The sequence below is a fragment of the Oncorhynchus kisutch genome, unplaced genomic scaffold (assembly GCF_002021735.2).
Source record: "Oncorhynchus kisutch isolate 150728-3 unplaced genomic scaffold, Okis_V2 scaffold727, whole genome shotgun sequence".
Classification (NCBI taxonomy): Eukaryota; Metazoa; Chordata; class Actinopteri; order Salmoniformes; family Salmonidae; genus Oncorhynchus; species Oncorhynchus kisutch.
The window spans coordinates 1104833-1122332 of NW_022262672.1; the positions used below are offsets into that span (position 1 = coordinate 1104833).

The 17500-nt window shown below is 38.3% G+C and overlaps 1 protein-coding gene across 1 annotated transcript in view; it reads right to left on the minus strand.

Annotated features, from left to right (window-relative positions):
• LOC109882123 (solute carrier family 15 member 1) overlaps window positions 1-17500 on the minus strand; it is a 66525-nt gene that overhangs the window by 11279 nt on the left and 37746 nt on the right. Inside the window, exons 12-15 of the mRNA XM_031816009.1 lie at window positions 15220-15264; window positions 14557-14589; window positions 8246-8334; window positions 2207-2288 (exon numbers count right to left, since the gene is read on the minus strand). Coding sequence (XP_031671869.1) covers window positions 2207-2288; window positions 8246-8334; window positions 14557-14589; window positions 15220-15264 — 249 coding nt within the window. The remainder of the gene's footprint in view (window positions 1-2206; window positions 2289-8245; window positions 8335-14556; window positions 14590-15219; window positions 15265-17500) is intronic.

Sequence of the window (17500 nt, forward strand, 5' to 3'; positions counted from 1 at the left end):
TGGGGGGGTGTATGTGGTGGGGGGGGTGTATGTGTGTGTATATATATACATACTCACATCAATCTGTAACTGCAGCAGGGTGTATGTGTGTGTGGGGGGTGTGTGTGTGTGTATATATACATACTCACATCAATCTGTAACTGCAGCAGGGTGTATGTGGTGGGGGGGTGTATGTGTGTGTATATATACATACTCACATCAATCTGTAACTGCAGCAGGGTGTATGTGGTGGGGGGGGGTGTATGTGTGTGGGGGGGTGTATGTGTGTGGGGGGGTGTATGTGTGTGGGGGGGGTGTATGTGTGGGGGGGGGTGTATGTGTGTGTGTATATATACATACTCACATCAATCTGTAACTGCAGCAGGGTGTATGTGGTGGGGGGGTGTATGTGTGTGTATATATATACATACTCACATCAATCTGTAACTGCAGCAGGGTGTATGTGTGTGTGGGGGGTGTATGTGTGTGGGGGGGTGTATGTGTGTGTGTGGGGGGTGTATGTGTGTGTGTGTGGGGGGTGTATGTGTGTGGGGGGGGGGGATATGTGTGTGGGGGGTGTGTGTGTGGGGGGGTGTATGTGTGTATATATATACATACTCACATCAATCTGTAACTGCAGCAGGGTGTATGTGGTGGGGGGTGTATGTGTGTGTATATATATACATACTCACATCAATCTGTAACTGCAGCAGGGTGTGTGTGTGTGTGGGGGGGTGTATGTGTGTGTGGGGGGTGTATGTGTGTGTATATATATACATACTCACATCAATCTGTAACTGCAGCAGGGTGTATGTGTGTGTGGGGGGTGTATGTGTGTGTGGGGGGTGTATGTGTGTGGGGGGGGTGTATGTGTGTGTGTATATATACATACTCACATCAATCTGTAACTGCAGCAGGGTGTATGTGGTGGGGGGGTGTATGTGTGTGTATATATATACATACTCACATCAATCTGTAACTGCAGCAGGGTGTATGTGTGGGGGGGGGGGGGTGTATGTGTGTGTATATATATACATACTCACATCAATCTGTAACTGCAGCAGGGTGTTTGTGTGGGGGGGGTGTATGTGTGTGGGGGGGTGTATGTGTGGGGGGGGGGGTGTATGTGTGTGTGTATATATACATACTCACATCAATCTGTAACTGCAGCAGGGTGTATGTGGTGGGGGGGTGTATGTGTGTGTATATATATACATACTCACATCAATCTGTAACTGCAGCAGGGTGTATGTGTGTGTGGGGGGTGTATGTGTGTGGGGGGGTGTATGTGTGTGTGTGGGGGGTGTATGTGTGTGTGTGTGGGGGTTGTATGTGTGTGGGGGGGGGGATATGTGTGTGGGGGGGTGTGTGTGTGGGGGGGGTGTATGTGTGTATATATATACATACTCACATCAATCTGTAACTGCAGCAGGGTGTATGTGGTGGGGGGGTGTATGTGTGTGTGGGGGGGTGTATGTGTGTGTATATATATACATACTCACATCAATCTGTAACTGCAGCAGGGTGCATGTGTGTGTGGGGGGTGTATGTGTGTGTGGGGGGTGTATGTGTGTGGGGGGGGTGTATGTGTGTGTGTGTGGGGGGGTGTATGTGTGTGTATATATATACATACTCACATCAATCTGTAACTGCAGCAGGGTGTATGTGGTGGGGGGGTGTATGTGTGTGTATATATATACATACTCACATCAATCTGTAACTGCAGCAGGGTGTATGTGTGGGGGGGGGGGTGTATGTGTGTGTATATATATACATACTCACATCAATCTGTAACTGCAGCAGGGTGTATGTGTGGGGGGGGGTGTATGTGTGTGTGGGGGGTGTATGTGTGTGTATATATATACATACTCACATCAATCTGTAACTGCAGCAGGGTGTATGTGGTGGGGGGGTGTATGTGTGTGTATATATATACATACTCACATCAATCTGTAACTGCAGCAGGGTGTATGTGTGTGTGGGGGGTGTATGTGTGTGGGGGGTGTGTGTGTGTGGGGGGTGTATGTGTGTGTATATATATACATACTCACATCAATCTGTAACTGCAGCAGGGTGTATGTGGTGGGGGGGTGTATGTGTGTGTATATATATACATACTCACATCAATCTGTAACTGCAGCAGGGTGTATGTGTGTGGGGGGTGTATGTGTGTGGGGGGTGTGTGTGTGTGGGGGGTGTATGTGTGTGTATATATATACATACTCACATCAATCTGTAACTGCAGCAGGGCAGCGGCTACAAAAGCCAACGCAGCGATCAGCATCCCTACTGTCATCCTCTTCAGAGGCCTACACAGACAGACAGACACACAGCAATCAGCATCCCTACTGTCATCCTCTTCAGAGGCCTACACAGACAGACACACACACAGCGATCAGCATCCCTACTGTCATCCTCTTCAGAGGCCTACACAGACAGACACACACACAGCGATCAGCATCCCTACTGTCATCCTCTTCAGAGGCCTACACAGACAGACACAGCGATCAGCATCCCTACTGTCATCCTCTTCAGAGGCCTACACAGACAGACAGACAGACAGCGATCAGCATCCCTACTGTCATCCTCTTCAGAGGCCTACACAGACAGACACACACACAGCGATCAGCATCCCTACTGTCATCCTCTTCAGAGGCCTACACAGACAGACACAGCGATCAGCATCCCTACTGTCATCCTCTTCAGAGGCCTACACAGACAGACAGACAGACAGCGATCAGCATCCCTACTGTCATCCTCTTCAGAGGCCTACACAGACAGACACACACACAGCAATCAGCATCCCTACTGTCATCCTCTTCAGAGGCCTACACAGACAGACAGACACAGCAATCAGCATCCCTACTGTCATGCTCTTCAGAGGCCTACACAGACAGACAGACAGACACACACACAGCAATCAGCATCCCTACTGTCATCCTCTTCAGAGGCCTACACAGACAGACAGACAGACACACACACAGCAATCAGCATCCCTACTGTCATCCTCTTCAGAGGCCTACACAGACAGACAGACAGACAGCGATCAGCATCCCTACTGTCATCCTCTTCAGAGGCCTACACAGACAGACAGACAGACACACACACAGCGATCAGCATCCCTACTGTCATCCTCTTCAGAGGCCTACACAGACAGACAGACAGACACAGCAATCAGCATCCCTACTGTCATCCTCTTCAGAGGCCTACACAGACAGACAGACAGACAGCAATCAGCATCCCTACTGTCATCCTCTTCAGAGGCCTACACAGACAGACAGACAGACAGACACAGCGATCAGCATCCCTACTGTCATCCTCTTCAGAGGCCTACACACACAGACAGACAGACACACACAGCAATCAGCATCCCTACTGTCATCCTCTTCAGAGGCCTACACAGACAGACAGACAGACACAGCGATCAGCATCCCTACTGTCATCCTCTTCAGAGGCCTACACAGACAGACAGACACACACAGCAATCAGCATCCCTACTGTCATCCTCTTCAGAGGCCTACACAGACAGACACACACACACACCCACCCAGACACAGACACACACACACACACACACACACACACAGACAGACAGACAGACAGACAGACAGACAGACAGACAGACAGACAGACAGACAGACAGACAGACAGACAGACACACACCACACACCACACACACACATACACACAGACAGACAGACAGACAAGACAGACACACATACACACACACAGACAGACAGACAGACAGACAGACAAGACAGACACACATACACAGACACACATACACAGACACACAGACACACAGACACAGACACACATACACAGACACAGTGACTGTGTTAACATGTTTGTGTAGTCATAATGATGCAGAATATGTGTTGTATCAGCATAACAACGTGAGGCCCAGTCTATGTGACTCTGTTAATACCGCAGGTCACACAACAACGTGAGGCCCAGTCTGTGTGACTCTGTTAATACCGCAGGTCACACAACAACGTGAGGCCCAGTCTGTGTGACTCTGTTCATACCGCAGGTCACACAACAACGTGAGGCCCAGTCTGTGTGACTCTGTTAATACCGCAGGTCACACAACAACGTGAGGCCCAGTCTGTGTGACTCTGTTAATACCGCAGGTCACACAACAACGTGAGGCCCAGTCTGTGTGACTCTGTTACAGTTTTTTCCAACTGCTGACACCCAACATCTTTTCATGTCACACGAGTTTTGAAACCTCTCACTCAAAGTGCAAAACTACACACCGAATATCTAAACCATAGTGCAAAACTACACACCGAATATCCAAAACCATTAGTGCAAAACTACACACCGAATATCCAAAACCATTAGTGCAAAACTACACACCGAATATCTAAACCATAGTGCAAAACTACACACCGAATATCTAAACCATAGTGCAAAACTACACACCGAATATCTAAACCATAGTGCAAAACTACACACCGAATATCCAAAACCATTAGTGCAAAACTACACACCGAATATCCAAAACCATTAGTGCAAAACTACACACCCAATATCTAAACCATAGTGCAAAACTACACACCGAATATCTAAACCATTAGTGCAAAACTACACACCAAATATCCAAAACCATTAGTGCAAAACTACACACCAAATATCCATGTGCAAACACTAATAGCTTAACTGATCACTAACCAATCACTGCTTTACTGTAGTATAGGCCCATAAATAGGTCAAAGGTCAGATTCCCTGTTTTGAACAATGGATGCCAACAATGGACAGAGAGCAAGAGGAGTAGGAGGGAGAGGAAGAGGAAGAAGAGGACGAGGGCAAAGAAGAGAAGGAAGGAGAGCCATCTCTGATGAGATTTGGGCAACACTTGTTGATCATATGATCAACCACGGTTTGACCATGAGAGAGGCTGGACTGGACTGAGAGTCCAGCCAACTTGAGTCGATTTACAGTGGCGTCCATAATTCGAACCTTCATAAATGAGAACAGGTATGCAACTATCTAATGACTGTTTTAGTATTACAGTAATGTACTGTAAAATACGTATGACTGCATAGTATTGCATAAACATCTGTAACTCTAAGCCATCCATTTACTGCACTGCATTGAATGAATGAGGTTGGTTATCAGGCTGTACTACATTTTGTTGTACATTGTTTACAGTTCCTATGCTGAACACATACTGTGTTTGAATTCTGTCCAGAGTGGAAAGGCAAAGACATCATGGAGGACGAGGACACTTGTTTACAGTTCCTATGCTGAACACATACTGTGTTTGAATTCTGTCCAGAGTGGAAAGGCAAAGACATCATGGAGGACGAGGACGCTTGTTTACAGTTCCTATGCTGAACACACACTGTGTTTGAATTCTGTACAGAGTGGAAAGGCAAAGACATCATGGAGGACGAGGACACTTGTTTACAGTTCCTATGCTGAACACATACTGTGTTTGAATTCTGTACAGAGTGGAAAGGCAAAGACATCATGGAGGACGAGGACGCTTGTTTACAGATGTACAAGAGACTACAATTATAAATATGGTTTTGGCCAACAATGCAATTAGGATTCGAGAGATAAGAGAGCATATCTTGAATAACGACACCATATTTAACAACATCAATGCTGACAGCCTGTCAACGCATCCTCCAACGACACCGAGTGACGATGAAACAACTTTACTGTCGACCACACAACGCATCCTCCAACGGCACAGAGTGACGATGAAACAACTTCACAAGGTGCCATTTGAGAGAAACTCTGACAGAGTCAAGAATATGCGACATGACTTTGTAGAGGTATGTATGCAACACTACTTCCAGACACACCATATTTACTCATCTGTATATCCTTTTGTCTGTTAAAGAGAGTATTGGAGCTGGATGCCCATGTAATTCGCCATTAATTTATTTATGTGGATGAGGTTGGCTTCAACCTCACCAAAACCAGGCGCCGCGGAAGAAATGTAATAGGACAGAGGGCATTTACCAATGTCCCTGGACAGCGTGGGGGTAATGTAATAGGACAGAGGGCATTTACCAATGTCCCTGGACAGCGTGGGTGTAATATAACTATATGTGCTGCCATCACTCAAAACGGGGTCCTCCATCACAACGCCACACTGGGTCCGTACAACACCGGCCATATGCTCACTATTCTGGATGCAATCTACACAGTGCTTGTCCCTGATCCAGATCAGGACCTGCTAGATTTGTGGTTTTATGGGACAATGTTAGTTTTCACCGGGTTGTTCTGGTCCAAAACTGGTTTGCCACCCATCCACGATGTGTAGTTTTGTACCTACCCCCATATTCACCTTCTCTAAATCCCATAGAGGAATTCTTCTCAGCCTGGCGCTGGAAAGTGTATGATCGCCAACCCTATGCCCGCATGCCGCTTCTCCAGGCAATGGAGGACGCATGTGGGGACATAGAGGTTGCCTCTGTCCAAGGTTGGATACGCCATGCTAGGAGATACTTCCCTCCATGTGGGGACATAGAGGGTGCCTCTGTCCAAGGTTGGATACGCCATGCTAGGAGATACTTCCCTCCATGTGGGGACATAGAGGTTGCCTCTGTCCAAGGTTGGATACGCCATGCTAGGAGATACTTCCCTCCATGTGGGGACATAGAGGTTGTCTCTGTCCAAGGTTGGATACGCCATGCTAGGAGATACTTCCCTCCATGTGGGGACATAGAGGTTGCCTCTGTCCAAGGTTGGATACGCCATGCTAGGAGATACTTCCCTCCATGTGGGGACATAGAGGTTGTCTCTGTCCAAGGTTGGATACGCCATGCTAGGAGATACTTCCCTCCATGTGGGGACATAGAGGGTGCCTCTGTCCAAGGTTGGATACGCCATGCTAGGAGATACTTCCCTCCATGTGGGGACATAGAGGTTGCCTCTGTCCAAGGTTGGATACGCCATGCTAGGAGATACTTCCCTCCATGTGGGGACATAGAGGTTGCCTCTGTCCAAGGTTGGATACGCCATGCTAGGAGATACTTCCCTCCATGTGGGGACATAGAGGTTGTCTCTGTCCAAGGTTGGATACGCCATGCTAGGAGATACTTCCCTCCATGTGGGGACATAGAGGTTGCCTCTGTCCAAGGTTGGATACGCCATGCTAGGAGATACTTCCCTCCATGTGGGGACATAGAGGTTGTCTCTGTCCAAGGTTGGATACGCCATGCTAGGAGATACTTCCCTCCATGTGGGGACATAGAGGTTGCCTCTGTCCAAGGTTGGATACGCCATGCTAGGAGATACTTCCCTCCATGTGGGGACATAGAGGGTGCCTCTTTCCAAGGTTGGATACGCCATGCTAGGAGATACTTCCCTCCATGTGGGGACATAGAGGGTGCCTCTTTCCAAGGTTGGATAGGCCATGCTAGGAGATACTTCCCTCGATGTTTGGCAAGAGAAAACGTATCTTGTGACGTGGACGAAGTATTGTGGCCAGACCCAGGCCGGAGAAGAGATGAAGCGTAGCTTAGCACTGGTGACTGCCCCCCCGGGACGCCACACACACAATTGTGTTCTTTACTGTATTCTAAGAATATACTTTTGGTTTACATATGTTTATGGGTTTGTTGTATGCTACTGTATACAACAGTAATGTTTGGCCGAATAAATATTTTCTGTTTCTACATTGCATTGGTGTTTACAGTTGTTACCCCTCTCAGCCGATGACTTTCACTGTAGAACATTGTATTGAAATGTAGATATAAGCCTATGAAAGACCAAAGAGCTTTAGATTTAGAACAACAGTGTTTACATGGTATATCCAATATGTACTATTATGAAAGCAGTGTTTACATGGTATATCCAATATGTACTATTATGAAAGCAGTGTTTACATGGTATATCCAATATGTACTATTATGAAAGCAGTGTTTACATGGTATATCCAATATGTACTATTATGAAAGCAGTGTTTACATGGTATATCCAATATGTACTATTATGAAAGCAGTGTTTACATGGTATATCCAATATGTACTATTATGAAAGCAGTGTTTACATGGTATATCCAATATGTACTATTATGAAAGCAGTGTTTACATGGTATATCCAAGATGTACTATTATGAAAGCAGTGTTTGCCATTTGATGCAAATGCTTCATTCTGACATGTGTTTATGGCATTTTGAATGCAGTGTTACATTTTGAAGGAGATGTGAGGCATTTTGTGTGTGCAGTTTTGGGAATTGCGTGTAGAGTTTTGAAAAAAGGAGACAGTTTTGAAAACGTGTGTAAGCAGTCACACAACTCACGTAAAGTTCAGGTGGCATTTCTTTATGAGAGGGTAGACCAGGCTGTCCATGATGGGGACCAGGGCCAGGATCAGGATGGGGTTGACAGTCTGACAGACAGGAAGCAGAACATGGTAAGAGCATGTCACGCCTACAAATTATAGTATATATTTAATCAATAAGGCCAGAGGAGGTCTGGTATATTTAATCAATAAGGCCAGAGGAGGTCTGGTATATTTAATCAATAAGGCCAGAGGAGGTCTGGTATATTTAATCAATAAGGCCAGAGGAGGTCTGGTATATTTAATCAATAAGGCCAGAGGAGTCTGGTATGTTTAAGCAATAAGGCTAGTATATATAGTTAGTATATAGAGTTAGTATATAGTATATATAGTTAGTATATAGAGTTAGTATATAGTATATATAGTTAGTATATAGAGTTAGTATATAGTATATATAGTTAGTATATAGAGTTAGTATAGTTAGTATATATAGTTAGTATATAGAGTTAGTATAGTTAGTATATATAGTTAGTATATAGAGTTAGTATATAGTATATATAGTTAGTATATAGAGTTAGTATATAGTATATATAGTTAGTATATAGAGTTAGTATATAGTATATATAGTTAGTATATAGAGTTAGTATATAGTATATATAGTTAGTATATAGAGTTAGTATAGTTAGTATATATAGTTAGTATATAGAGTTAGTATAGTTAGTATATATAGTTAGTATATATAGTTAGTATAGTTATTATATAGAGATAGTATATATAGTTAGTATATAGTATATTGAGTTAGTATATATAGTTAGTATAGTTCGTGTAGATAGTATATATAGTTAGTATATATAGTTAGTATATTTAGTATATATAGTTAGCATAGTTAGTATATATATATAGTTAATGTAGTTAGTATATATAGTTAGTATAGTTAGTATATATAGTTAGTATATGGTTTATGGAGTTAGTATATGGGTTGTATAGTTAGTATATAGAGTTAGTAAATAGAGTTAGTATATGGTTTATGGAGTTAGTATATGGTTTGTATAGTTAATATACATAGTTAGTATAGTTAGTATATAGAGTTAGTACAGTTAGTATAGTTAGTATATATAGTTAGTATAGTTAGTATATACAGTTAGTATATGGTTTATAGAGTTAGTATATGGTTTGTATAGTTAGTATATATAGTTGGTATAGTTAATATATATATATATATATATATATATATATATATAGGTAGTATAGTTAGTATATATAGTTTGTATAGTTAATATATATATATATATATATATATATATATATATATATATATATATAGGTAGTATAGTTAGTATATATAGTTAGTATATGGTTTATAGAGTTAGTATATGGTTTATGGAGTTAGTATATGGGTTGTATAGTTAGTATATGGTTTATGGAGTTAGTATATGGGTTGTATAGTTAGTATATAGAGTTAGTAAATAGAGTTAGTATATGGTTTATAGAGTTAGTATATGGGTTGTATAGTTAGTATATAGAGTTAGTATATATAGTTAGTATATACAGTTAGTATAGTTAGTATATACAGTTAGTATATGGTTTATAGAGTTAGTATATATAGTTAGTATATACAGTTAGTATATGGTTTATAGAGTTAGTATATATAGTTAGTATAGTTAGTATATACAGTTAGTATATGGTTTATAGAGTTAGTATATGGTTTGTATAGTTAGTATATATAGTTTGTATAGTTAATATATATATATATATATATATATATATATATATATATAGGTAGTATAGTTAGTATATATAGTTAGTATATGGTTTATAGAGTTAGTATATGGGTTGTATAGTTAGTATATGGTTTATAGAGTTAGTAAATAGAGTTAGTATAGTTAGTATATATAGTTAGTATATGGTTTATGGAGTTAGTATATGGGTTGTATAGTTAGTATATAGAGTTAGTAAATAGAGTTAGTATATGGTTTATAGAGTTAGTATATGGTTTATATAGTTAGTATATGGTTTATATAGTTAGTATATAGAGTTAGTAAATAGAGTTAGTATATGGTTTATGGAGTTAGTATATGGTTTGTATAGTTAATATACATAGTTAGTATAGTTAGTATATAGAGTTAGTACAGTTAGTATAGTTAGTATATATAGTATATATAGTTAGTATATATAGTTAGTATATATAGTTAGTATAGTTAGTATATGGTTTATAGAGTTAGTATATGGTTTATATAGTTAGTCTATGGTTTGTATAGTTAGTATATATAGTTAGTATAGTTAGTATATATAGTTAGCATATGGTTAATAGAGTTAGTATATGGTTTGTATAGTTAGTATATATAGTTAGTATAGTTAGTATATATAGTTAGCATATGGTTAATAGAGTTAGTATATGGTTTGTATAGTTAGTATATATAGTTAGTATAGTTAGTATATATAGTTAGCATATGGTTAATAGAGTTAGTATATGGTTTGTATAGTTAGTATATATAGTTAGTATATGGTTTATAGAGTTAGTATAGTTAGTATATATAGTTAGTATATGGTTTATATCGTTAGTATATGGTTTGTATAGTTAGTATATATAGTTAGTATATATAGTTAGTATAGTTAGTATATATAGTTAGCATATGGTTAATAGAGTTAGTATATGGTTTGTATAGTTAGTATATATAGTTAGTATAGTTAGTATATATAGTTAGTATAGTTAGTATATATAGTTAGTATATATAGTTAGTATATGGTTAATAGAGTTAGTATATGGTTTGTATAGTTAGTATATGGTTTGTATAGTTAGTATAGTTAGTATATATAGTTAGTATATATAGTTAGTATATGGTTTATATCGTTAGTATATGGTTTGTATAGTTAGTATATATAGTTAGTATAGTTAGTATATATAGTTAGTATATGGTTTATAGAGTTAGTATATGGTTTGTATAGTTAGTATAGTTAGTATAGTTAGTATATATAGTTAGTATATGGTTTATAGAGTTAGTATATGGTTTGTATAGTTAGTATAGTTAGTTAGTATATATAGTTAGTATATGGTTTGTATAGTTAGTATAGTTAGTATATATAGTTAGTATATGGTTTGTATAGTTAGTATATAGAGTTAGTATATAGAGTTAGTATAGTTAGTATATATAGTTAGTATATATAGTTAGTATATGGTTTGTATAGTTAGTATATATAGTTAGTATAGTTAGTATATATAGTTAGTATATATAGTTAGTATATGGTTTGTATAGTTAGTATAGTTAGTATATATAGTTAGTATATGGTTTGTATAGTTAGTATATAGAGTTAGTATATAGAGTTAGTATATAGAGTTAGTATATAGAGTTAGTATATGGTTTGTATAGTTAGTATATGGTTTGTATAGTTAGTATAGTTAGTATATATAGTTAGTATATATAGTTAGTATATGGTTTGTATAGTTAGTATATAGAGTTAGTATATGGTTTGTATAGTTAGTATAGTTAGTTAGTATATATAGTTAGTATATAGAGTTAGTATTTGGTTGTATAGTTAGTATAGTTAGTTAGTATATAGAGTTAGTATATGGTTTGTATAGTTAGTATATAGAGTTAGTATATGGTTTGTATAGTTAGTATATAGAGTTAGTATAGTTAGTATAGTTAGTATATATAGTTAGTATATATAGTTAGTATATATAGTTAGTATATGGTTTGTATAGTTAGTATAGTTAGTATATATTAGTTAGTATAGTTAGTATATGGTTTGTATAGTTAGTATATGGTTTGTATAGTTAGTATATATAGTATATATAGTTAGTATATAGAGTTAGTATATGGTTAATAGAGTTAGTATATGGTTTGTATAGTTAGTATAGTTAGTTAGTATATATAGTTAGTATAGTTAGTATATATAGTTAGTATATGGTTAATAGAGTTAGTATATGGTTGTATAGTTAGTATATGGTTTGTATAGTTAGTATATAGAGTTAGTAAATAGAGTTAGTATATGGTTTATGGAGTTAGTATATGGTTTGTATAGTTAGTATATAGAGTTAGTAAATAGAGTTAGTATATGGTTTATGGAGTTAGAATATGGTTTGTATAGTTAGTATAGTTAGTATATATAGTTAGTATAGTTAGTATATGGTTTATGGAGTTAGTATATGGTTTGTATAGTTAGTATATAGAGTTAGTAAATAGAGTTAGTATATGGTTTGTATAGTTAGTATATAGAGTAGTAAATAGAGTTTAGTATATGGTTTGTATAGTTAGTATATAGAGTTAGTAAATAGAGTTAGTATATGGTTTGTATAGTTAGTATATAGAGTTAGTAAATAGAGTTAGTATATGGTTTATATAGTTAGTATATAGAGTTAGTATATGGTTTGTATAGTTAGTATATAGAGTTAGTAAATAGAGTTAGTATATGGTTTATGGAGTTAGTATATGGTTTGTATAGTTAGTATATAGAGTTAATAATAGAGTTAGTATATGGTTTATGGAGTTAGTATATGGTTTGTATAGTTAATATACATAGTTAGTATAGTTAGTATATAGAGTTAGTACAGTTAGTATAGTTAGTATATATAGTATATATAGTTAGTATATATAGTTAGTATATATAGTTAGTATATGGTTTATAGAGTTAGTATATGGGTTGTATAGTTAGTATATATAGTTAGTATAGTTAGTATATACAGTTAGTATATGGTTTATAGAGTTAGTATATGGTTTGTATAGTTAGTATATATAGTTAGTATAGTTAGTATATATAGTTAGTATAGTTAGTATATATAGTTAGTATAGTTAGTTAGTATATATAGTTAGTATAGTTAGTATATACAGTTAGTATATGGTTTATAGAGTTAGTATATGGTTTGTATAGTTAGTATATATAGTTTGTATAGTTAATATATATATATATATATATATATATATATAGGTAGTATAGTTAGTATATATAGTTAGTATATGGTTTATAGAGTTAGTATATGGTTTATATAGTTAGTCTATGGTTTGTATAGTTAGTATATATAGTTAGTATAGTTAGTATATATAGTTAGCATATGGTTAATAGAGTTAGTATATGGTTTGTATAGTTAGTATATATAGTTAGTATAGTTAGTATATATAGTTAGCATATGGTTAATAGAGTCAGTATATGGTTTGTATAGTTAGTATATATAGTTAGTATAGTTAGTATATATAGTTAGCATATGGTTAATAGAGTTAGTATATGGTTTGTATAGTTAGTATATATAGTTAGTATATATAGTTAGTATAGTTAGTATATATAGTTAGTATATGGTTTATATCGTTAGTATATGGTTTGTATAGTTAGTATATATAGTTAGTATATATAGTTAGTATAGTTAGTATATATAGTTAGCATATGGTTAATAGAGTTAGTATATGGTTTGTATAGTTAGTATATATAGTTAGTATAGTTAGTATATATAGTTAGTATATATAGTTAGTATAGTTAGTATATATAGTTAGTATATATAGTTAGTATATGGTTAATAGAGTTAGTATATGGTTTGTATAGTTAGTATAGTTAGTATATATAGTTAGTATATATAGTTAGTATATATAGTTAGTATATGGTTTATAGAGTTAGTATATGGTTTGTATAGTTAGTATAGTTAGTATAGTTAGTATATATAGTTAGTATATGGTTTATAGAGTTAGTATATGGTTTGTATAGTTAGTATAGTTAGTATATATAGTTAGTATATGGTTTGTATAGTTAGTATATGGTTTTGTATAGTTAGTATAGTTAGTATATATAGTTAGTATATAGAGTTAGTATATGGTTTGTATAGTTAGTATATAGAGTTAGTATATGGTTTGTATAGTTAGTATAGTTAGTTAGTATATATAGTTAGTATATAGAGTTAGTATATGGTTTGTATAGTTAGTATAGTTAGTTAGTATATATAGTTAGTATATAGAGTTAGTATATGGTTTGTATAGTTAGTATATAGAGTTAGTATATGGTTTGTATAGTTAGTATATAGAGTTAGTATAGTTAGTATAGTTAGTATATATAGTTAGTATATATAGTTAGTATATGGTTTGTATAGTTAGTATAGTTAGTATAGTTAGTATAGTTAGTATATATAGTTATTATAGTTAGTATATGGTTTGTATAGTTAGTATATGGTTTATATAGTTAGTATATGGTTAATAGAGTTAGTATATGGTTTGTATAGTTAGTATATATAGTTAGTATAGTTAGTATATGGTTTGTATAGTTAGTATATGGTTTGTATAGTTAGTATATGGTTTGTATAGTTAGTATAGTTTAAGTTGTTAGCATATAAAGATAGGGGAAGTGGCTCACCTGCATCTGATCTGGCTGCACCATGAGAATTCCCTGCGGAGGAGAAACAGCAGTTAGTTACGTATGTTCTACGGTGTCATTAATTCAGGAAAACATGTTCTAGGGTGTCATTAATTCAGGAAAACATGTTCTAGGGTGTCATTAATTCAGGAAAACATGTTCTACGGTGTCATTAATTCAGGAAAACATGTTCTACGGTGTCATTAATTCAGGTAAACATGTTCTACGGTGTCATTAATTCAGGAAAACATGTTCTACGGTGTCATTAATTCAGGAAAACATGTTCTAGGGTGTCATTAATTCAGGAAAACATGTTCTTGGGTGTCATTAATTCAGGAAAACATGTTCTAGGGTGTCATTAATTCAGGTAAACATGTTCTTGGGTGTCATTAATTCAGGTGAACATGTCCTTGGGTGTCATTAATTCAGGTAAACATGTCTTTGGGTGTCTTTAATTCAGGTAAACATGTCTTTGGGTGTCATTAATTCAGGTAAACATGTCCTTGGGTGTCATTAATTCAGGTAAACATGTCCTTGGGTGTCATTAATTCAGGTAAACATGTCTTTGGGTGTCTTTAATATTGAATTCAAATATCATTTGATCAATAGTAATAACCCTAACCCTTATATCATTGTTGTTTCTGAGGGTTGAATTACACGTACAAAGTTTCCGTCCATGGTGGTGGCCTGGAGGGTCCATCTGGAGCCCTGGGGAGGAGACACAGGAGTTTAGGAGGATCTCAACCGCCTTAAAATACTGTCAGTCTACTGCCAAGGTGTAGTCTGTGGTTCTATGGCACAGCTCAGTCTACTGCCAAGGTGTAGTCTGTGGTTATATGGCACAGCTCAGTCTACTGCCAAGGTGTAGTCTGTGGTTATATGGCACAGCTCAGTCTACTGCCAAGGTGTAGTCTGTGGTTCTATGGCACAGCTCAGTCTACTGCCAAGGTGTAGTCTGTGGTTCTATGGCACAGCTCAGTCTACTGCCAAGGTGTAGTCTGTGGTTCTATGGCACAGCTCAGTCTACTGCCAAGGTGTAGTCTGTGGTTCTAAGGCACAGCTCAGTCTACTGCCAAGGTGTAGTCTGTGGTTCTATGGCACAGCTCAGTCTACTGCCAAGGTGTAGTCTGTGGTTCTATGGCACAGCTCAGTCTACTGCCAAGGTGTAGTCTGTGGTTCTAAGGCACAGCTCAGTCTACTGCCAAGGTGTAGTCTGTGGTTCTATGGCACAGCTCAGTCTACTGCCAAGGTGTAGTCTGTGGTTCTATGGCACAGCTCAGTCTACTGCCAAGGTGTAGTCTGTGGTTCTAAGGCACAGCTCAGTCTACTGCCAAGGTGTAGTCTGTGGTTCTATGGCACAGCTCAGTCTACTGCCAAGGTGTAGTCTGTGGTTCTAAGGCACAGCTCAGTCTACTGCCAAGGTGTAGTCTGTGGTTCTAAGGCACAGCTCAGTCTACTGCCAAGGTGTAGTCTGTGGTTCTAAGGCACAGCTCAGTCTACTGCCAAGGTGTAGTCTGTGGTTCTAAGGCACAGCTCAGTCTACTGCCAAGGTGTAGTCTGTGGTTCTATGGCACAGCTCAGTCTACTGCCAAGGTGTAGTCTGTGGTTCTAAGGCACAGCTCAGTCTACTGCCAAGGTGTAGTCTGTGGTTCTAAGGCACAGCTCAGTCTACTGCCAAGGTGTAGTCTGTGGTTCTATGGCACAGCTCAGTCTACTGCCAAGGTGTAGTCTGTGGTTCTAAGGCACAGCTCAGTCTACTGCCAAGGTGTAGTCTGTGGTTCTAAGGCACAGCTCAGTCTACTGCCAAGGTGTAGTCTGTGGTTCTAAGGCACAGCTCAGTCTACTGCCAAGGTGTAGTCTGTGGTTCTATGGCACAGCTCAGTCTACTGCCAAGGTGTAGTCTGTGGTTCTATGGCACAGCTCAGTCTACTGCCAAGGTGTAGTCTGTGGTTCTATGGCACAGCTCAGTCTACTGCCAAGGTGTAGTCTGTGGTTCTATGGCACAGCTCAGTCTACTGCCAAGGTGTAGTCTGTGGTTCTATGGCACAGCTCAGTCTACTGCCAAGGTGTAGTCTGTGGTTCTATGGCACAGCTCAGTCTACTGCCAAGGTGTAGTCTGTGGTTCTAAGGCACAGCTCAGTCTACTGCCAAGGTGTAGTCTGTGGTTCTATGGCACAGCTCAGTCTACTGCCAAGGTGTAGTCTGTGGTTCTAAGGCACAGCTCAGTCTACTGCCAAGGTGTAGTCTGTGGTTCTATGGCACAGCTCAGTCTACTGCCAAGGTGTAGTCTGTGGTTCTATGGCACAGCTCAGTCTACTGCCAAGGTGTAGTCTGTGGTTCTATGGCACAGCTCAGTCTACTGCCAAGGTGTAGTCTGTGGTTCTATGGCACAGCTCAGTCTACTGCCAAGGTGTAGTCTGTGGTTCTAAGGCACAGCTCAGTCTACTGCCAAGGTGTAGTCTGTGGTTCTAAGGCACAGCTCAGTCTACTGCCAAGGTGTAGTCTGTGGTTCTAAGGCACAGCTCAGTCTACTGCCAAGGTGTAGTCTGTGGTTCTAAGGCACAGCTCAGTCTACTGCCAAGGTGTAGTCTGTGGTTATATGGCACAGCTCAGTCTACTGCCAAGGTGTAGTCTGTGGTTCTATGGCACAGCTCAGTCTACTGCCAAGGTGTAGTCTGTGGTTCTATGGCACAGCTCAGTCTACTGCCAAGGTGTAGTCTGTGGTTCTATGGCACAGCTCAGTCTACTGCCAAGGTGTAGTCTGTGGTTCTAAGGCACAGCTCAGTCTACTGCCAAGGTGTAGTCTGTGGTTCTAAGGCACAGCTCAGTCTACTGCCAAGGTGTAGTCTGTGGTTCTATGGCACAGCTCAGTCTACTGCCAAGGTGTAGTCTGTGGTTCTATGGCACAGCTCAGTCTACTGCCAAGGTGTAGTCTGTGGTTCTA